Source organism: Panthera leo, chromosome A3 (genome assembly GCF_018350215.1).
Source record: "Panthera leo isolate Ple1 chromosome A3, P.leo_Ple1_pat1.1, whole genome shotgun sequence".
NCBI classification, from domain to species: Eukaryota; Metazoa; Chordata; class Mammalia; order Carnivora; family Felidae; genus Panthera; species Panthera leo.
Genome location: NC_056681.1, coordinates 79,738,675 through 79,762,053, shown reverse-complemented (window position 1 = coordinate 79,762,053; position 23,379 = coordinate 79,738,675). Strand labels below are relative to the sequence as shown.

Genomic DNA, 23,379 nt, shown 5'->3' with positions numbered 1-23,379 from the left:
GATACTCAGAATATATATAAGGAACTCCTATAACTCAATAATAACACCAAAAGCAACAACAACAAAAGGTTAAAAAATGGGCAAAGGACTTGAATAGATACTTCTCCAAAGAAAATTTACAAATGGCAGATAAGCATAGGAAAAGATGTTTAACATCACTAATCATTAGGGAATCAAAACCACAATACCACTTCACACCCATCTGGATGGCAATTTATTAAAAGAGGGAAGGAAGGAAGGAAGGAAGGAAGGAAGGAAGGAAGGAAGGAAGGAAGGATTGACAAGGATCTGCAAAATCTGGAATACGCATGCATTGCTGGAAAGAATGTAAAATTCTGCAGCCACTGTGGAAAAACAGTTTGGTAGTTCCTCAAGACGTCAACATAGAATTACCATATGACCCAGCAATCCCACTACTAGGTATACACCCAAAAGAATTAAGAGCAGGGATTCAAATAGATATTTGTACATCCATGTCCATATCAACATTATTTACAATAACCAAAAGGTGGAAAGAATTCAAATGTCCATCACTACAAATAAATAAAATCTGGTATATACATACAATGGAATAGCCTTAAAAAGGAATGAAATTCTGATACATGTTACAACAGAGATGAATCTTAAAATATTCTACTAAGCAAAATAAGCCAAAGGGCAAATATTCTATGATTCCACTTATATGATGTACATAGAACAGGGAAATTTATACACACAGAGAGTTAAAAGAGGTTACTAAAGGCCGGAGAGAGGTAGGAATGGGGAGTTACTGTTTAACGGATGTAGAATTCCTGTTTGAGGATGATGAAAAAGTTCTGGAAAGAGAAGAATGGGGATGGTTACACAACATTGTGAAAGTGCTTAGTACCACTGAACTCTACACTTAAAAACGGTTAAGTGATCAATTTTATGTCATGTATATTTTATACAGTAAAAAAAACAAGAGCTAAGAATGAGTTTGGGCCAGAGGCCTTCTGCATTCATCTTGGCAGTAGAGCAGGGGCATACATGGAATGAAGCCCGCAGCCAAGCAGCCAGTATACAAATACTAGAAAAACACAAGCAGTTTCCACATTGCTGAGCATGATACACTGTCACCCTGATCTTAGCACAAAGAACTTACATCTAAAATTATTTCCAAGTCCTATTAAGGCTTGGTGTCCTGGCTTCCTTTCAAGCACCCCATCTGTCCCCAAGAATAGAACCACAGAGTCTGAACAGCAACAATCTGAAAGAAGTCCAACACCAGGGGCCAGCTGTTGGCAGGCGACTAGTCAGAAGCTGAAAACTTGAGCAGTGGCAAAGCCCCATTCTCACAGGGTCAATGAGTTTACAAAGACAAACACTCAAACCTCTCTCTCCCTCTTTAAATCGTTTTAATGAAATATAATATACATACAGGAAAGGACACATCTTAAGAAACAATAGTTTCTTTCAAAGTCTGGTAGGAAAAGTTTAAGTTCAGGAAACCCAAATGCATCTCTTTATAAATTTGGAGTTTAAAAATAAAATTACTTCAGCACAAGCAGCATTTTCTCAGCAGCCAAACGTTAAATAATTTCTTTTACTTTTTCCCAAGTGGAAGGGCTAATTATAGCTATTAGAAAACTCAAGTTGTGTATTGGATGGTCACCTTAGCAATAAAACTATTAAACTAGGATCATCAATTTAAACTAACATACTTATGCAAAAAACCCAAAGAGTTATCTCTAATCCTCACTTTCTTTCCTTTTCTATATGCCTTCCAACTCATCTCAAAGCAATTCATCTGCATTCAAAACATTTCTTCTGTCTGCTCACTTCTTTCCACCTTGACTGCTAAAATTATCTCCATCTTCCCTGCTAATATCATCTGACCTGGACCACTACAATAGCTCCAAGTGTTCTCCTGGCTTCATTTTTTTTCCCCTTTGGCACAATACTAATTTTTATTAGTTATCCCTGGGCTTGATAAATTTTGAAACATGTTACAATAAAATTTAAAAAGGAAAAGAAGTGTCAAAATTGTAGAACAGAATTTGTCAGAAGACTATATAACTCCATTTGGAAATGCAGTATGAATTTTGGCTCTGTTCATTCTGGATACTTAGCCTTGCTAACAGAAAGAAGGATGGAGTTTTTTGTTTTGTATTTTATTTTTACTTTGAGATCTCATTTTACCTAAATACTATCACACAGAGATTTGGAAGCAAAAAAAAAAAAAAAAAAAAAAATTGCTTTTAACGTGCAAAAAAAACCAATTCCAATCTTAGTGATATATATATATACATATATATATATATATATATATATATATATGTATATATATTTTTTTTTTTTTTTTTTTTTTTTTTTTTGGCAGGGGGATCTTGGTATCATGGCTTCACTCTGGAATGTACTACAATCCATCCTTCACACATGAATCAAAGTGATCCTATAAGAACATAAATCATGTTGCATCATTCCTTTGTTTGAAACCTTTCAATGGTATCCTAATTAGGGTAAAAGTCGAAATTTCTTACCAAAGCCAACTGCTTGCACCTTAGCTGTTCCCTCTCTATTTTGTGCTCCTAGATCAGCCTGCCTCCTTAGAAAACCCTTTCCTCATTCAAGCTAAAACAGTAGCCCCTTACTTTGAAGTGGGATCTGGGCACCACTTTTTTTTTTTTTTTGAGAGAGCATGAGAGGGGGAGAGGCAGAAAGAAAGGGAGACACAGAATTCCAAGCAGGCTCTGCACTATAAGCACAGAGCACGATGCTAGGCTCAAACTCACGAACCTGTGAGATCATGACCTGAGCCGAAGTCAGACACTCAACCGACTGAGCTACCCAGGTGTCGACACCCATGGACATCCCTAATTTTTTAAAGCTCCCTGGGTGAGTCTGATATTCAGTGACATTGAGACCACCACACTAAATGAGTCTTGCTTTTGCTTGCAATAATTTTTCTGCCAATTTATTTCTTGCTACTTCTTTCTGCCTATGGGTTGAGAAACTGAAAAACCAACATGTAGGAAGTGATAAACAAACAAATAAACAAACAAACAAACAAAAACCCAGAAACGACCAGTATCAGAAACCTGTATTAAATCCTACCAAAGGTCACACCTATCTGTTAAATGCAAGGGCTATATTCATAAACTCTGAAGAATTCATTCTGCCTGTACCAACTTTTCTTAGTTCATGACTCTCAGCTCTGAATAAGAGATTTGAAGTTGTCCAAGAAATCAAATGCAAATGTTACCTCCTCAGAACTGCCTTCCTTAACTTTATGGGTAAAGAGGGCCATTCCCTCTTCTGAGCTTAGGTAAGGTTCTTGAGTCTCTGATATAGTTTTTTACACTAAGTGCTACTATTTTTCTTTTTCTATCAGCTCCATAAGAGATCTCTCTGTGTTGTTCACTGATATATCCCCAACGCCTACACAGTGTCTGACACAGGGTAGATGCTTAGTAAATAGTGGATTATGTGATACATTTATTCATTCAACAAATATTTACTGAACATCACGTGCCAGGCAGCATCCTAGAACATTAGGACACATCAGTGAAGAACACAGCAAAAATCCTTGCCCCCTTATATACTAATGAGGAGTACAGGCAACATTAGTAAGTAAAATAAAAATATATACTATGTTAGTTACTAATAAGTGGTAGGAAGAAAAAATAAAGAAGAAAAAAATAATCTATAACAAAAGGTATATCAGTGGTTGCCCAGGAATTAGACGGAGAGAGGGAAAGACCATAAAGCGGTACAATGAAACTTTTGGGGACCGATAGACACATCGTGTCTCTTTTTTTCCCCCACTTATACACAGGGTTTTTTTTTAATATACTGTACAGTACTATAAATATATTTTCCTTACGATTTTTTTTTTACTATATTTGTTTATTTTAATTTGCATCCAAGTTAGTTAGCATATAGTGCAACAATGGTTTCAGGGGTAGATTCCTTAATGTCCCTTACCCATTTAGCCCATTCTCCCTCCCACAACTTCTCCAGTAACCCTCTCTTTGTTCTCCATATTTAAGAGTCTCTTGTGTTTTGTATCTCTCCCTGTTTTTATATTATTTTTGCTTGCCTTCCCTTGTGTTCATCTGTTGTTGCCTGAGTTGTTATTGTTAGCCATTATGACAGGTGTGAGATGGTATCTCATTGTGGTTTTGATTTGTATTTCCCTGATGATGAGTGATGTGGAGCATTTTTTCATGTGTCTGTTGGCCATCTGGATGTCTTCTTTGGAGAAGTGTCTGTTCATGTCTTTTGCCCATTTCTTCACTGGATTATTTGTTTTTTGGCTGTTGAGTTTGATAAGTTCTTTATAGATTTGAGATACTAACCCTTTATTTGATATGTCGTTTGGAAATATCTTCTCCTATTCTGTCGGTTGCCTTTTAGTTTTGCTGATTGTTTCCTTCTCTGTGCAGAAGCTTTTTATTTTGATGAGGTCCCAATAGATCATGTTTGCCTTTGTTTCCCTTGCCTCTGGAGACGTGTTGAGTAAGAAGTTGCTGCGGTCGAGGTCAAAGAGGTTTTCACCTGCTTTTTCCTCGAGGACTTTGATGGCTTCCTATCTTACATTTAGGTCTTTCAGCCATTTTGAGTTTATTTTTGTGTATGGTGTAAGAAAGTGGTCCAGATTCATTTTTCTTCATGTCACTGTCCAGTTTTCCCAGCACCACCTGCTGAAGAGACTGTCTTTATTCCATTGGATATTCTTTCTTGCTTCATCAAAGATTAGTTGCCCATATGTTTGTGGGCCCATTTCTGGGTTCTCTGTTCCATTGATCTGAGTGTCTGGTTTTGTGCCAGTACCATACTGTCTTGATTATTACATCTTTGTAATACAGATCGAAGTCCGGGATTGTGATGCGTCCTGCTTTGGTTTTCTTTTTCAAGATTGCTTTGGCTATTTGGGGTCTTTTCTGGTTCCATACAAATTGTAGGACTGTTTATTCTAGCTCTGTAAAGAATGCTGGTGTTATTTTGATAGGTATTGCATTGAATATGTAGATTGTTTTGGGCAGTATTGACATTTCAACAATATTTATTCTTCCTATCCAGGAGCATGGAATATTTTTCCATTTTTTTGTGTCTTCTTCAATTTATTTCATAAGCTTTCTATTGTTTTCAGTGTATAAATTTTTCACCTCTTTAGATTTATTCCTAGGTATTTTATGGTTTTTGGTGCAATTGTAAATGGGATCAATTCCTTGATTTCTCTTTCTGTTGCTTCATTGTTGATGTATAGGAATGCAACCAATTTCTGTGCATTGATTTTATATCCTGCCACTTTGCTGAATTCATGGATCAGTTCTAGCAGTTTTTTGGTGGAACATTTTGGGTTTTCCATATAGAGTATCATGTCATCTGCAAAGAGTGAAAGTTTGACCTCCTCCTGGCTGATGTGGATGCCTTTTATTTCTTTGTGTTGTCTGACTGCTGAGGCTAAGACTTCCAATACTATGTTGAGTAACAGTGGCAAGAGTGGACATCCCTGTCTCATTCCTGACCTTAGGGGGAAAGCTTTCAGTTTTTCCCCATTGAGAATGATATTAACGTTGGGTCTTTCATATATGGCTTTTATGATCTCGAGGTATGATCCTTCTATCCCTACTTTCTTGAGGGTTTTTATCAAGAAAGGATGTTGTATTTTGTCAAATGCTTTCTCTGCATCTATTGAGAGGATCATGTGGTTCTTGTCCTTTCTTTTATTGATGTGATGAATCACATTGATTGTTTGGCGAATATTGAACCAGCCCTGCATCCAAGGTATAAATCCCATTTGGTCTTGGTGAATATTTTTTTAATGTATTTTTGGATCCAGTGGGCTAATATCTTGTAGAGGATTTTTTGCATCCATGTTCATCAGGGAAATTGGTCTACAGTTCTCCTGTTTAGCGGGGTCTTTGGTTTTGGAACCAAGGTAATGCTGGCTTCATAGAAAGAGTTTGGAAGTTTTCCTTCCATTTCTATTTTTCGGAACAGGTTCAAGAGAATAGGTGTTAACTCTTCCTTAAATGTTTGGTAGAATTCCCCTGGAAAGCCATCTGGCACTGGACTCTTGTTTTTTGGGAGACTGATTACTAATTCGATTTCTTTACTGGTTATGGGTCTGTTCAAATTTTCTATTACTTCCTGTTTCAGTTTTGGTAGTTTATGTGTTTCTAGGAATTTGTCCATTTTTCCAGATTTCCCATTTTATTGGTGTATAATTGCTCATAATATTCTCTTACTATTGCTTTTATTTCTGCTGTATTGGTTGTGATCTCTCCTCTTTCATTCTTCATTTTATTTATTTGGGTCCTTTCCTTTTTCTTTTTGATCAAGCTGGCTAGTGGTTTATCAATTTTGTTAATCGTTTCAAAGAACCAGCTTCTGTTTTCACTGATCTGTTCTACCATTTTTTTGGTTTCGATGGTATTGATTTCTGCTCTAATCTTTATTATTTCCTATCTTCTGCTGGTTTTGGGTTTTATTTGCTGTTCTTTTTCCAGCTCTTTAAGGTGTAAGGTTAGGTTGTGTATCTGAGACCTTCCTTCCTTCTCTAGGAAGGCCTGGATTGCTATATACTTCCCTCTTATGACCACCTGTGCTGTGTCCCAGAGGGGACCCATTCTGTCTCTTGACTACAGTGGTAATTTGGTAAGTGTATACACCAGCCAAAATAAATCAAATCAGATACTTCAAATGGATACAGTTTATTGTATGGCTATTATAGCTCAATGAAGTTTTTAAAAATAAAGCAGGAAGTGGAGAACTAAACTTTTTTTTTAAGAGAAACATTTTTTTAAAATGTTTATTTTGAGAGAGAGTGTGTGTGCATGAGAACTGAGAAGGGACAGAGAGGGGGTGAGAGAGAATCTTAAGCAGGCTCCACACTGACAGCACAGAGCCCAACACAGGGCATGATCTCATGAATCATGAGGTCATGACCTGAAGCAAAATGGAGAGTCAGATGTGTAACTGACTGAGCCACCCAGGCACCCCTGGAGGACTGAACTTTTAGAGAGGTGGTCAGTGAAAGCCATATTGAGAAGATGAATTTAAAATTAAAAAAAAAAAAAGATGTCAGGAAAGTGGAAAGGTCAATATTGCAGATATTTCAGATATTTGAGGGAAGATCAACCCAGAGAAAGGGAACAACAAATGTACAGGCCCTAAAGAAGGAGCATGCCTGTTATATTCCAGGAATCAGCAAGGAGACCATAGGGTCTAGTTACAGAAAAGGAATAAGGGAGACAACTATTAATCTGATTGAGATAGGAAGCCACTAGAGTGAGGTGAGAGCCATGAATACATGATTTGTCTTACACTTTAAGAGAGATACTCTGTTGACATACTACAGTGTGTTGAGAATAAGTTAAAGAGGAGATGCAAACAGACCAGTTGGGAGGATGTTGTTATAATCTAGAAGTGTTGGTGATCTGAACAGAGGAGTGGGGGGTAATGAGAAGTAGTAACATTTTAGCTATATTTTAAAATTAAATCCAGCAGGATTTGATGACAGACTAGATGTGGATGTGAGAAAAAGAGAGGATATAAACTGGAAGATTGGAGGTGCTACTAACTGAGATGCAGAAAATGAAGGAGGAATAGGTTTGGGAGGCATATAAGGAACTTAGTTTTCGGCATATTCAATTAAAAAAAATTATTTTTAATGTTTATTTATTTTTTGAGAGACAGAGAGAGACACAGCATGAGCAGGGGAAGGGCAGAGAGAGAGGGAGTCACAGATTCTGACACGGGCTCTAAGCTCTGAGCTGTCAGCACAGAGCCCGACGTGGGACTCGATCTCACGAACTGCGAGATCATGACCTGAACCCAAGTTGGATGCTTAACCGACTGAGCCACACAGGTGCCCCTCAATTTTTTGATACCCTTTTCACATTTAGGTAGAATTCTCAAGTATGTCACAAATATATACCTGGAATTTAGGCAAGGAATCCAGCTTGAACATATAATTTAGAAATTGTCAGCAGCAGATGATATTTAAACCCACGAAAATGGTTAAGATCACCTAGGAAGTGTGTTGTAGATAGAAAAGAGGACCATGGACTTGATGCCGGGGACACTCCAACTTTTAGATGTTGGGGAAATGAGACAGAACCAGCAAAAGATACCTAAAAAGGGGGAAGAAAAGAGCAGACTAGGAAGCGAGGAGGAAAATCAGGCAAATGTAGTATCCTGGAAGAACAAGTGTTTTAAAGAAAAGAGAATTCAAGTATGTCAAATGTTGCTCCTGGGTCAAGTAACTGAAATCTCAAAAGGCTGTTACTTAAGATCAAAATAAATGCAAAGCATTATATAAGTTTTTAAACAAAGACTTAACTAAGAAAAACCAAGTACTAGATTAAGAGTGGAGCAAACTAATATTTAACACATCAAAAATATGAAATACCACTTCTTATTACACAATAAGAAGTGCAATATATAAAACATACTCAAAATGTCTACTTTTCAACTGGTAAATTATCCACTACTGAATAATTCTGATTTTAATCTTTCATAACTAGATAACAACTTTAAACTTAAATTTTTCCCCATTAATTATTACATATTCACTGTTATGTAACTATCCTTTCTAATTAGTAATGTTAAAAGTATTTTTTAGCATCTTTTTCCTTTTTTGGTAAACATTTCCTTCTGTACAAGGTATTTTTTGTAAATAGCTAATTCAGAGTTAGTCAGAATTTAAAAAAAAATTTTTTAATGTTTATTTATTTATTTTTTGAGAGAGACAGAGACAGAATGCAAGTGGGTTAGGGGCAGAGAGAGGGGGAGAAACAGAATCCGAAGCAGGCTCCAGGCTCTCAGCTGTCAGCACAGAGCCCAACGTGAGGCTCGAATTCACGAGCTATGAGATCATGACCTGAACCAAAGTTGGACACTCAACTGACTGAGCCACCCAGGCGCCCCAGTCAGAATTTAAATACTAAGTTTTGGACCTCCACGTTTGTTTTTCAACAAACATGAGCAGTGTGTTTCACAACAGCTTTCAAGGGAGACAAAATTTCTTACTCTTTTTCTTTTCTGTGTGGTTATAGACTTTAGACATTGTCTTCTGTAAATTATATATTGGAACTATAAATTTAGGACATCAACTTTAGAACACAAACTTTTTTTAATGTTTATTTTTGAGAGAGAGAGAGAGAAAAAGAGAGAGAACATGAGCAGGGGAGGGGCAGAGAGAGACACAGAATCCAAAGCAGGCTCTGAGCTATTAGCACAGAACCTGACACAGGGCTTGAACCCACAAGTGGTGAGATCATGACCTGAGCTGAAGTTGGACGCTTAACTGACTAGCCACCCAGGGATCCCTAGAACACAAACTATTAAGAAACACATCTTAGAGCTACAAAAAAGAGTTGGTCCATTCAGAACTAAAGTTTAAATAAACTCCATGTTCTAAACTGGATATAAAATATAAAACAAATAATTTATTTTGAAAAATGCATTCTAAACTGATTCAGTTCCCCCAAACTGTTAAATTTCTTTCATCAGTCCCTACGGTTTGTTTATTAAGTTAGCTTCACTAATTTCTCTGGAAGCTTTCCTTTATTACATTGCTGAAAGTGAAAATCAAGCTTATAAGAATGATCAGAAATAGGCCAACCATTACAGCTTATATACCCAAATGAGATATCTAAGCTCCCCTTGGTAGCTATTTAGAGTAAAGCAACACGATCTTCAAATGGTGACTGAGCACTGATAAAATACAGTGGCAATTTATTCATTCTGTATATCCTATCTTTATATTTCTTAATTTCTTCCATACATTTACATACACACACATAAAATGTATGTATGTACATATGCGTCTATGCAAGAGAGAAAAGAGAGTGTCAGAGAGGGAATGTGTGTGAGTTTTAAACTTGGCTTCTTCTCCTCTGACACAAAGCAGGGAGTTCTGGTGGCATTGCTCAAGCTTGTGAAGCTATAGTGGTGCATAAAGAGCTCAGCAGAAATTGGTTATTACTGGCCCAAGCTTGAGGAGGACCATGGCAGCTGGGTTAGGCAGACAAAGCAGAGTTGTAGCAGCTGGTGGCAGCCGAACAGAAGGCGCACACGGTTCCCTGCACAGGTGCATCCCTTCATGGAGCTATGCTGGGATAAAAGTGTGCAGAAGCCAGGGAATCACCTAGACACTTGCACTGAAAACTGTCTCTCTACTGTGTGGACTGCTTCATTGACACTGCTCTTGCTATCACCAGTCAGTTTGCCCAGACTGTACACAAAGGAGAGCAGTAGGCCATCCCCTGGAAGAATGACAGAAGAAGCAAAGGTCTTATTAGTAAGTAGATCGAAAGGCCAGTGGCGGAAGGTCGTCCGCCAGATGTCAGCCATTGTCATGTCAACTTGAGGCTGTTACCAAACCCATTGGTATTAAAAGTAACACATCAAATGTTCGAAAAGTGAAGTTTATTTATTTGTAATTCAGAAATTCCATGTTGTATCACAACAATTATTCAAAAAATGTGAATCCTCAAAAAAAACCCTGAATAATAATCATAGGTTTTAGCAGTTTCTCACTCCTTATTAGCCAGAATTACACAAGATCATCAGTGCATTTAGTTTTAGAAGGAATTGTGGAAATTAAATATAAGTCAATACTTTCCTTTGAGATTGGATGTTTACCTATCCTTCAGCCAAATGCTGGCTTTTTAATCCAGAGTCTAAACTATTTTCATTCTGTAAATTAGAGTGAGTATATCATTGTATATTCCCCATATCCTACTTGCATATAAATGACGGGACTGAACATATAATGAGTTGGTCAGAAAAACAATCAGATCAGTCTAAAGGCAGTCTATCTTCTTCCCTAGGTCTGCTGAAAACCCACAAAACTAGAGGATGTTTGGTACACTAAAACCTAGTCGAGAAAAGGCAATAACATTAGCCATTAAAAAAAAAAAGGGCAATAAAGAAACAGAACATTGTATTTCAGGTCTCTACAGATAGGACACTTCAAAATGTATATGAAAGAACAATTTTTATTAAACATTTATTACTAAATGGTTGAGAACTGAGGTTGTGGCTAAGTGTTTCCTCACAAAATGTCTTATTGGTCTTGAAAACAAGAAGTCACAAAAGAGGCCTGCCTGGCTGGCACAGTGGGAAGAGCATGAGACACTCGATCTCAGGGTTGTGAGTTTGAGCCCCACAATGGGTGTAGAGATTACTAAGAAAAATAAATAAATTTAAAAAACAGAAGTCACCAAAGAAAAACTGGTACATCTTCATAAAATACCAAGATTCAGTCATTTAAAAAAATAACCAATAAATGAAACTCCACTAAATATATAAATTATCCCCCTAAAAGTTACTATTTAAAAAAAAAAACAACATTCTATGGTAATCTCTATTTAAGTTCCAGGAAAGAAAACAACATGGAGTTAACTAAGTACATGAAACAACAAAACTTTCTTAAAGACACATGCCAGATTCCAACAGTCCTCAAGCCTTGGGGACCCTAAGTGATTTATGACTAAATATGATAGGCTCTCAATCACACAAGTAAAGCATTTGATGTACTTTTCTTTGTACATGAAATGTTCACCTCAAAATCTTCTGTGTACTGCTACCACTGAATTAATGTTTTATTCTTGCAAAATTTTTTATTTCTACTGAAGAAAAATATCCACTATAAGTAATTAGGTCACTAATGCATACTCATTTTCTCTACCTCTACAGATTTCCATAAATGTATATGCTTTAGTGAGTGACTTCTCTATTATTTTGGCTTCCTCATATCCCAAAAGTATTTTATATTGTATTAATAAAAAAAAGTCAATGCACGTACATACTTGGCTGCGGATCGTCAAATGTACTCCTTGGACCAAAGAGAGAAGTAATGCAGACAAACTGAGCAGGAGAAAGCAATTTAAATAGAGAAAGGAAGACAAAAAACCCACCACTACCGCAACTAGTTCCTGAACAAAAAGTCCCCAGGCACTCCATAAATTATGGTAAGTAGAAGTATGTTGACATATATTGAATTCTTACTGTAAAAATTTGATACCAAGTTCTATTTACACTTTAAACCAGATTATTTGCCTACCTTTAATATGGTGGTTCTCAACTCCACATAAATACAGGAATCATAAGCTTTTTTTTTTCAATATATGAAATTTATTGTCAAATTGGTTTCCATATAACACCCAGTGCTCATCCCAAAAGGTGCCCTCCTCAATACCCATCACCCACCCTCCCCTCCCTCCCACCCCCCATCAACCCTCAGTTTGTTCTCAGTTTTTAAGAGTCTCTTATGCTTTGGCTCTCTCCCACTCTAACCTCTTTTTTTTTTTTCCTTCCCCTCCCCCATGGGTTTCTGCTAAGTTTCTCAGGATCCACATAAGAGTGAAAACATATGGTATCTGTCTTTCTCTGTATGGCTTACTTCACTTAGCATCACACTCTCCAGTTCCATCCACGTTGCTACAAAGGGCCATATTTCGTTCTTTCTCATTGCCATGTAGTACTCCATTGTGTATATAAACCACAATTTCTTTATCCATTCATCAGTTGATGGACATTTAGGCTCCTTCCATAATTTGGCTATTGTTGAGAGTGCTGCTATAAACATTGGGGTACAAGCGCCCCTATGCATCAGTACTCCTGTATCCCTTGGGTAAATTCCTAGCAGTGCTATTGCTGGGTCATAGGGTAGGTCTATTTTTAATTTTCTGAGGAACCTCCACACTGCTTTCCAGAGCGGCTGCACCAATTTTCATTCCCACCAACAGTGCAAGAGGGTTCCTATTTCTCCACATCCTCTCCAGCATCTATAGTCTCCTGATTTGTTCATTTTGGCCACTCTGACTGGCGTGAGGTGATATCTGAGTGTGGTTTTGATTTGTATTTCCCTGATAAGGAGCGACGTTGAACATCTTTTCATGTGCCTGTTGGCCATCTGGATGTCTTCTTTAGAGAAGTGTCTATTCATGTTTCCTGCCCATTTCTTCACTGGGTTATTTGTTTTTCGGGTGTGGAGTTTGGTGAGCTCTTTATAGATTTTGGATACTAGCCCTTTGTCCGATATGTCATTTGCAAATATCTTTTCCCATTCCGTTGGTTGCCTTTTAGTTTTGTTGGTTGTTTCCTTTGCTGTGCAGAAGCTTTTTATCTTCATAAGGTCCCAGTAATTCATTTTTGCTTTTAATTCCCTTGCCTTTGGGGATGTGTCAAGTAAGAGATTGCTACGGCTGAGGTCAGAGAGGTCTTTTCCTGCTTTCTCCTCTAGGGTTTTGATGGTTTCCTGTCTCACATTCAGGTCCTTTATCCATTTTGAGTTTATTTTTGTGAATGGTGTGAGAAAGTGGTCTAGTTTCAACCTTCTGCATGTTGCTGTCCAGTTCTCCCAGCACCATTTGTTAAAGAGACTGTCTTTTTTCCATTGGATGTTCTTTCCTGCTTTGTCAAAGATTAGTTGGCCATACGTTTGTGGGTCTAGTTCTGGGGTTTCTATTCTATTCCATTGGTCTATGTGTCTGTTTTTGTGCCAAGGAATCATAAGCTTTAAAGAATACTGATGCCCAGGTTCCATCCCCCTAGATTCTTATTTAATTGGTCTGAGCAATGTCCTAAGCATGAAAAATTTTAAAGCCCCACAGGCAATTCTTATGTGCAACCATTATTGAGAACAACTGATTTTAAATGACATAAACTGAAGACAGTAATTTCGTTGTTTTGGGGTATATAAATACACATACATGCATGTACACATACACAGAGTTTGAAAAAGTTGGTCACTCTTCTTGGAAGCAACCTCTTAGTATCCTAGGCTCATCACTTCTCTCACAAGCTCATTCAATGTCTACATATGAAAATAACTTTGACTTTGTTACCTATAGATGTTCTAAAAACTGGAAATATGATATAGTGGATTACTTCACAAATAATATTCACTTAGAAGCTGACAGAAGAACTAACCAAGGATCCAGGTCTCACAAAAACATTTCCTGTAAGATCGAGGCTGTATATTTTATTGCCGGAATAGGTTAAATTATTGTTTACTTCTTTTACAACTTTTCTTGTTAAGAATATATTTGCATTCAAAGCATTTTGTGGGTTAAAGAGCAACTTTAATCATTTTCATGGTAAACTTTTTTTTTTTTTAAAGACAGAGAGAGTGCGAGCAGTAGAGGGAGGGAGAGAGAGAATCTTAAGCAGGAGCCACATCCAGCACAGAGCCCAACATGGGGCTAAATGCCACGACCCTGAGATCATGACCTGAGCTGAAATCAAGAGTCAGATGCTTAACTGACTGAGCCACCCAGGAGCCCCAATGGTGACCATTTTTTAAATCAAAAACTTTGAAGTATAAGTAATGTCCAATATAGTGCACATTTAAAGTATATAATTTCCCAAGTTTTGAAATATGCATACACCCATGAAACTGTTGCCACAATTAACATAATAAATATTTTTATCACTTTTAAAAGTTTTCCCATACTCCTTTGTAATCTAATCTATCCCTCCCTCTACTCTTAACCTAGGCATATACTTTTTGTCATGATTACTTTGCATTTTCTAGGATTTTATATGCGTGAAATCATACATTATGATAAAAAGTTTATATCTGGCTTATTTCACACAGCAAATGACTTTGAGATTCAGCCATTTTATTGTGTTTATCAGAAGTTCTTTCCTTTTTATTGCTGAGCAATATTCCTATCAATACTGTTGACTACCATATTGTACTACCAACTTGGTTTTTTGGCACAGAATATTGTGAGAAGCTAACAAAAGCTCCTAAATGTTGGTGTGGATGGTTTTTCGAAAAAATCAATGTAGTGATCTTCATTTTACTACGTTAGCTCTGTCTAAAACAAGTAATGTATTTATCTCAGATACCTTCTCTAGAAATTGGGGATATACTACCTCACCTGTGTAATTCACCTTAGTAAGGGCTTATGGACTCTCTGACTTCTAAGACCTGTTGATTATATTGTGGTAACTAAACTTTCTAGAAACAGCAATGCCCACTTATTTACATATTGTCTGTGGCTGCTTTTGAGCTACAACAACAAAGTTGAGTACTTATGACAGAAACTATATGGTTGTCAAGCGTAAAATATCTCACCACTTAAAAAAAAGAGTTTACCAACCTGTTCTAATTTATCACAAAATAACCCCGAAGCTAGCCAACAAATTATTTGTAGTGATTTACTGATTGACAAAATCATTCTACACACACACACACACACACACACAGAGTAGAATGTCACTTTGGGTAACAAGATCAAAGAAAATATTTTAAATATGTTAAAGTAGATTTAAAAATCCCTATAGCAGTACCCAATAAATTCAGATGATATGTAAATTACTAAAATCAAAAGGCACATAATAAACCTGAGTTCAAACAGTAAGACAATATCAAATTAAAGAAGTACTATAATAGCTTTCTAGGAATGTCTTAAAATAGATATGTATGTTTTCAATTCCTGCCCAAATGATAAATATTTAAAGACAAAATGAAATAATCACTATTGCCAAATAAAAAATGAAGAGCCTGGAAAAATGGTTGGTAAACTTAGATATCCAAGTGTACTTATCACACCTTTCTAATCTGTCAGATTTTTGGTCTAGAACAATAGAAGGAAGGCATATTAACACAATGGTTAAAAAAATGGACTTTAGGGTCAGACAAACCAAAGTCAATAAAAGCAACAGCACTATTTTACAATAACTAAAGAAATGATTCTCCAGATGTATTTTGTAAAAGAATTATTTTTTAAGAGGAATTACATTTTAAATTAAAATCAGTATCATTATAGAACTACAAACACTGAAAAATCCTAAGGGAATATGTGAGGGGAACTGACAGCTAAAAAAATGCTCATCCCTAGAAGAAAAATAAATTTCTACTACAGAATGTAATAGAAGCACTTATTTGATTATTCATCTGAAAATAAATCTGGTTGGCTAATTCAGTGATCTGGGTTTTCTCTTCCTAATTATGGGTTGCTGCTTTTTTTTTCTTCCCCCAAAGACATATACCAGGTCATTAAAAGTCTGATCTGGCATCATCTAAAGCACAAACTGAATGACTTCAGGAAAAACAATGTAGATGCTAAAATTACTTGCTATAATGACTATGGAAACTGCAAGAAAAAGAGGAACTGTTTTGTAAATAATCAAGATCACATTAAAAATTATTTGTGGGCTCAAGGACAGAGATAGCACACTTAGGGTCTTTAGGAACAACACATTGCTGTAATTAAGATGCACTGCCTCCTATATCTGACTGCCCATAAAGATGACTGGGTGAGACAGTTTTGTTCTGTGTCGTTTAATCTCAATTCCTGGTCTTTATTTAGCATCTCTATCATTGCTTTGGAGATTCTGACCAAATGCCAAGAATTCTGAGCAAATGCCAAGAATTCTAAGATCTAACCAAAATGGAATGGTGGCCACTCTCTGTGCAATCACCTCATTGACTCATTTTGTTATTCTGAGATAGCTGCCAGGACCATGAGGCTGATTTCCAGATTCTATCCACAACGAGGAGTATCCAAATTTTCAGATGATTCCATACCTGAAAAGGGATTCTAGGAAACAGAGTCTTTTCCTATTATTTTTATCATCTAATATGTAATAGGAAATGTAGTTTATAAAAGGAAATTGATTGAAGTTGGGCTCACCTGTCCACTTTTTCCTATTTCCAGCTCCATTATGGCAACAGGGGTGTGTATTTGAGCTGAATGCCTTGACTGCGATTTGCCATCAACTCTCCAACTCAGACCTCGAAGCCCACTGTCCCAACGGCTCTGGTTCATGAGGCTCTCTCGAATTTTTGTCTTATGGCTCTTCCAGAATTTGGAAATGACAGCAGCTTGGTCACATGTGATCCCACCTTGCTTTTTGGTTTGAGCAGTCAAGAATGCCTCCAACTGGTTGAAATCCATGTCTGCAGATGCAATTGACTATAAAGACAGAAAAAATTATATAATATGAATTTGGTAAAAACTAGAAAAAGATAGCTTAACTACAGATCATATTTTGAATGACTCTAATCACTAAATCAGCTTTCAAAAAGTGTCATTAAATGACAGTAATGAGAATAAGCTCTTTAAAAGAACAAAAATATTCTTTTTACGAATATTGAGTATCAGAAAAGCTACTTGTTGGGGTGCCTAGATGGCTCAGTCGGGTAAGCATCTGACTCTTGATTTCAACCCAGGTCATGATCTCAGTGTCGTGAGATTGAAGCCCACATCAGGCTCTGCACTGGGCATGGAGCCTGCTTGAATTCTCTCTTTCCCTCTACCCTGCTCGTGTTCTCTCTCTCTCTCTCTCTCAAAATAAATATTTAAAAAAAGAAAAGAAAACTACTTGTTAAAAATTCCATGTCACTCAAATTCTATATCAATAACTAGAATCTAATTCTTAAATACCGAGTTCCATGATGGGAAAATAATAAAATTAAGTAATTAAATAATAAAACAAGAAAATGAATTAACTCATCCTCTGTTGAAATCTTATATAATTTCACAATGCCTTATAGCCAGGCTTGGTTTGATATACTACGACTATACAATGCCTTGTCCATAGAAGAACTAAGTACATTTTGTTAAATGAATGCATTATGTTAGCTGTGTAGTCCATCTTCAGTCAAATAGCTCATTTACAATACTACTAGCCTAAAATTATATACTACTCTACATTTCTCCATAAATTTTCAAAATTTAATTATCATTGCTGTTTTGTGAATAGTAAGCTGCTAAATAAACTGAAATGGAAAATCATCAAGGGTCTGTGGCAATGGAGCCCTGGAGAGGACAGTGACTTAATGATTTTCCTCAAGATTTTCCTTGCCTCTTCTTTGGTATATCCTTATCCTCTCCTGGCCACTGGGGTTGGCATGAGCTCTAAACCAGACAAATCATAGTAGCCTCCTTTCTTTGGAAACAACAGCTATTTGAAATCAATTTCTCAATTTAGAACAGGAGTAGAAATGGTCTTTCCTCTTGGAATCCTGGAAGCAGAAGGCTATGAGGCTGGGTTGCAGACTGCTATCTTTGATCTGTTGGCAAAGGCCTGATTGCAATAAAAAAGAACAAAGCCAAGCAGAGATGAGAGTGGTTCTAATGGAATGATATCCCTGCCCTGGTTCCTGTAAACCTTTCTTTAATTTTGTATGTTATCTCAGCATCCTTTCTGCCTACAGGTACCAAAAAATTCAATTTAATATTCAAGACAGTTTGAGCTATATTCCTATCACTGGAAACCAACAGTCCTGACTAAACTTGGGCAGTAGCAGTGAGAACAGAGGAGTGTAAAGGAAGACAGTGTACAGGTAGAATATAGGTAGAGGAAGTAGAATTGGGGCTGAAAGACAAACATACTGCCTTTCATTCTTCCATTAACATAAAAAAGAATTGTATGATAAATATAACAACTTTCTGATAAAGATATTTCACCGTATAATTTAATAAACATATATTGAATACCTGCCTATTTATCCGGTATGAGGACCCAAATTCTCTAAGGCACTCAATAGAAATATCAATTTGTATAATGTACTATAATGAAGTCAAATTATTTCAGCTGGCACTTTGCTTCACAATATCACACCACAGCATCAGTGATTTATATCATTCTTTTCCTCAAATTATATCAAGATATCCATTCTGATATAACCTTACCTGTGATAGCATTTATTTTGGTTGGGTCCCAGTCGATTATATCTTGAACTGGGGTTAATTCATCCAAATTTAGAATAATCAGAAATTAAATAAGGAACTGGTTTTGGTTCAAGTTCAAAGTCATCAGTTCTCATTTATACCAAAAATATCTGAATAGCTACCATGGAACAGACACTGTTTAAAGCATGACCCCTCCATCAACCAGTAGCCTTAGCTGGCAGCCTGGTACTACTCACTTATCCCTTATTCTTCTCTCTCCTCCACAACTTGAATTAGTGGTTCTCAACACTAGCTGCAAATTAGAATCATGAGGTACATTTTTAAAATATCAATTCCCAGACTCTATCCCAGAACTTCTGATTTCTAAAAATCCTAAATTGGGGCCCAGGCATTGGCATTGTTTAAAAGCATGCCAAATAATTCTAATGAGCAACAAAGGTTAAGAACTAAGCCTACATTTTGTTCATTAACTTCTACTGATTTTTATATCTGAAATAATTCTCCAATAATGTGTCTCCTCTGCTCTGTCCCTACTACCCAGCATAGAATACTGGAGAGGCCACCATCTTGTACCTAAACTAGGCTTGTACTTTGTACCTCCTCAAGTCTATCTTCTATTACCCACCAAAGTAATCTATCTAAAATGTCAATAGGATACTGTCACTTCCCTGCTTTAAGGTTTCCAAGAGCTGCTACAGTGGTTATCAGTCAATTATAAAACATTCCTATGTAAGTTACAAGTTACAAGTAATGTTATTAGTAGTAATAAAAGCACTGAAGTTTGTAAAGATTTATTTTTATAAGTATAAACTGGAGGGTTTTCAAGGTTAACCTTATATTAACAATTCTTGCCTTATTTTTTTCAAATTCTTATTTATTTATTTTGAGAGAGAGACAGAGAGAGAGAGTGTGTGTGTGGGAGGGACAGAGAGAGAGAGAGGGAGAGAGACAATCCCAAGCAGGCTCTGCACTGTCAGCACAAAGCCCAATGTGGGGCTTGATCTCAAGAACCATGAGACCATGGCCTGAGCCAAAATCAAGAGTCAGATGTTCAACTGACTGAGCCACCTAGGTGCCCCAATTCCTGCTTCATTTTAATTGTTTCCTTGAATGTAAGGAAAAAAACAGAAAATTACGAACATAAGAACTCTACATGGGAATAAATCATGCATATTACTATTTGTTAAGTGTGTCACGATGGAATAAAATATTGAAAACTGATCATCTAGGGTAGTGGTCCTCAGCAAGGTAGTATTGCCCTCTGAAGTCACTTGAAAAATGTTGGAGCCATGTTTGGTTTCATAGTGACTGGAGTGCTGCTGGCATCTAGCAAACAGGATCCAGGGATGATCGGCATTCTACAATGCTCAAGAAAATGAATTGACAAACTTTCTATAAAGGTGTTACATATTCCTCCTTTTTGTTTTTGTTTTTTTTTTTTTTTGTTTTTTGGTCCAACTCTCTAAAAATAATATAAAAACCATTCTGGGACACGTGGGTGGCTTAGTCTGTTAACCTTCCAACTCTTGATTTCAGCTCAGGTCATAATCTCACAGTTTCGGGAGTTCAAGTCCCGCATCAGGCTCTGCATTGACAGTGCAGAACCTGCTTGGGATTCTTCCACTCTCTGTGCCCCTCCCCTGCTCCCACTGTTCCTGTCTCTCTCAAAAAAATAAATAAACTTAAAAAAAAGAAACCCTGATAATTTAAAATATACATATAAATAAATAAAAATATAAAGACTATTCCTAGCTCATAAGCTATACAAAAATAGGCAGTGTGGCCTCTGGGATGTAGTTTACCAACCCCTTCTCAAGAACATCCCATAAAACAAACGGACTCATGTCCCATATAACTTGGCAATGTTCCACTTAACATCATGTGGAAAAACTTGTTTATAATTACCTGAATCTAGAAATTAATCTTTTTTTCATAAAAAAAATTTTTTTGCAGTTTTAATAAACACCAAATTTATGGGAATGAAACTAATATTATTTGTACTTTAATTTGGTCAGAACTTTACAAACAGGTTGCTGAACGTTTTGGAATATTACCAATGGCAATAGCAACTAAAATATCTGAATTACCAATACATCTATAAAAGTCCATGTTTATTGCTGCACATTCACAGGGATTCTACATAGAAGTACAAGTATCTGTATGATTCATTACATGTTCTAATGCAGTAATGCTTGAGCATTTACATTTTAAAATACATATTTCAAATTACTTTATTTCATGTTTCTTAGAACTTGACTTTATAGTACATTTATGTCATCGTGTTAATTTGTTAGAAATGATGCATGTTAATTTTATTATATATGAATTATAACTATAAATAAATTCTATTTAAAAATAATAAAGGGGCATTAGAAAATATTTACTACAGGAAGGAAACACTGGACCTCATAGATTTGAGAACCAATGAGGATAAAGTCCAAGCTCAACACCACAAGATCTGGTCTGGCTTATCTTTTGGTGCCTCATAAACTTCCTGCTTCCCACACTTGCCATTCACATAGTACTAACTTGTTTGTAATTCTCCAACCAGAAATCCTAATATGCTACTTCTTTTTATGTGTCTTTGTTCATTATTCTAACTGCTTGAAATGTCCTTCCATCACATTAATTTCCATCAGGTTAAATGTCCTTCACCAGATTAATTCCTATTTACCATTTGAGACTCATTTCAAGCATGGCTTCTCCAATATTCCTCCTCCCCTAGTAAGGTAAGGGCTCTTTTCTATTTCTTTTATATATACATACACATATACATGGTTTATTTACTTATTTATTTTGAGTGAGGCAGAGAGAGAGAATTCCAAGCAGGCTCCGCACCTTCAGTGCACAGCCTGATGCAGAGTTCAATCCCATGAACAGCAAGATCATGACCTGAGCTGAAACCAAGAGTAGGACACAATTGACTAAGCCATCCAAGCAGCTCCCCCTTTCTATTCCAAAAATGCCTAATATTTCTGTCACCACACTTACCTCGATGTAATGAAATTATCTGTTTACAAGCCTATTTCACCCAACAGATTGTAATCTGTGAGGGCAGGGTCTACATATTTCTGCAATTACGGCATCTAACATAAGCCCTTGAATTCATGGTATAAAAAGCACTCACAACCGTATCAAAAACTATTTAAGCCAAAAATAATAAATGCTACAGATCAACCTAAAGTCTAGAATTATTTCAAGTCATCAATTTCTTACTTTACAAAATCCTCTCATGTACATCACAAACCATAAACTCCTAGATAAAGAAACAATCCCAAAGTATTGATTTGTTTGCCTAACCTAGCCTTGCTGAGCAAGGAGCTCAGAGCCAAAGGTAATTTAGGCTACAAAATCAGAGGAAGGAGAGAAATTGAATAAAAAATAAAAATGCAAACCATCGTGTTAATATTATTGGCAAAATTAATGCTGCTAGACTATTATCATTGACTCCACATTATGTTACTGATAGTGGGCAGCTTAGAGAAATTGCTGGTCTCCTAGTCAACATAAAGCAGCATTATGCTAAAGATATATGTGATTGGAATATGATGAACCAAAAATAATTTTTAAATGTTAAAAATTAATAATTATAAATGTGAAACTGGAATTTCAAATCAACACAAAAAGTTAGGTAGGAGAAAAAGAGAAAAAAGCATGCCAAGTTATTCAAGCCTACTTCAGAGAAAAGAAACAGATTGGGACATAAGCAATTCCTATCAAACTCCTCATAAGAATTTTTATATATACAGACAAAATTATCCTAAAATTTATACAGAAAGCCAAAGGAAATAGGATAAAACAATTTTGAGAAAAAAAAAAAAAAAAGCAATGAAGTGGGAGCAATTGGTCTTCACCATTTCAAGACTTAAGATATAGCTACAATAATCAAGATCGCAGTATTTGCAGAGGAAAGGATGCATAAACTAATGGAAAAGAATAAATAACACAGAAATAGACCCACACAAATATGAACAACTGATTTTTGACAAAGGTGCAAAATCTTTTCAATAGAGAAAAGAAAATCTTTTCAACAAAAGGTAGTTGAGTAAGTAGATATACTTTAGGAAAAAAACATAACATTTCCTAACTTTTCCAACATAAATTTCCTAACTTATGTAAAAATTAACTTAAAATAGATCATGGGCCTAGATATAACATAAAACTGTAAATATTTTCTTTATATTTTTTTGAAGTTTATTTATTTATTTTGAGAGAGACAGAGTGTGTGCAAGCGGGCAAGGAGCAGAAAGAGAGGAAGAGGGAGAATCCTACGTCCCAAGTAGGCTCTGTACTGCTAGCATGGAGCCCAGGGCAGGACTTGATCCCTTGAACTGTGAGAACATGACCTGAGCCAAAGTCAAGAGTCAAATGCTCAAGTGACTGAGCCACCCAGGTGGCAGTTACCCAAAACTGTAAATCTTTTTTGAAAAATCTTTGTAATGAAGAACTAGACAAAGAGGTCCTAGATTTGACACCAAAGCATGATCCATAAAAGAAAAAACTGTTAAAGTCAACCACATCAAAATTAACTTTTGTCCTATGCAAAAAAAAAAAAAAAAAAAAAAAATGCCGTGAAGAGGATGAAAAGACAACCTACAAACTGAGAGAAAAAATTTCAAAACAAACATTTGACAAAGGACTAATATCTAGAATATATAAAGAACCTTAAATTTTCAACATTAAAAAACAAATAATCAAAAGGCTCTTTGCTTTTGCATCAGAAAAACAAAACAAAACAAAAAACAAATAA

At 36.2% G+C, this 23,379-nt stretch overlaps 1 protein-coding gene and 1 pseudogene across 3 annotated transcripts in view; one reads left to right on the top strand and one right to left on the bottom strand.

Moving 5' to 3' along the window:
• Positions 1 to 23,379, bottom strand: part of COMMD1 (copper metabolism domain containing 1) — a 187,349-nt gene that overhangs the window by 87,695 nt on the left and 76,275 nt on the right. For all 3 annotated transcript variants that reach the window (XM_042932397.1, XM_042932399.1, XM_042932398.1), the window contains exon 2: positions 16,626 to 16,907. In XM_042932397.1, coding sequence (XP_042788331.1) covers positions 16,626 to 16,907 — 282 coding nt within the window. The remainder of the gene's footprint in view (positions 1 to 16,625; positions 16,908 to 23,379) is intronic.
• Positions 8,033 to 10,326, top strand: LOC122214798 (annotated as a pseudogene).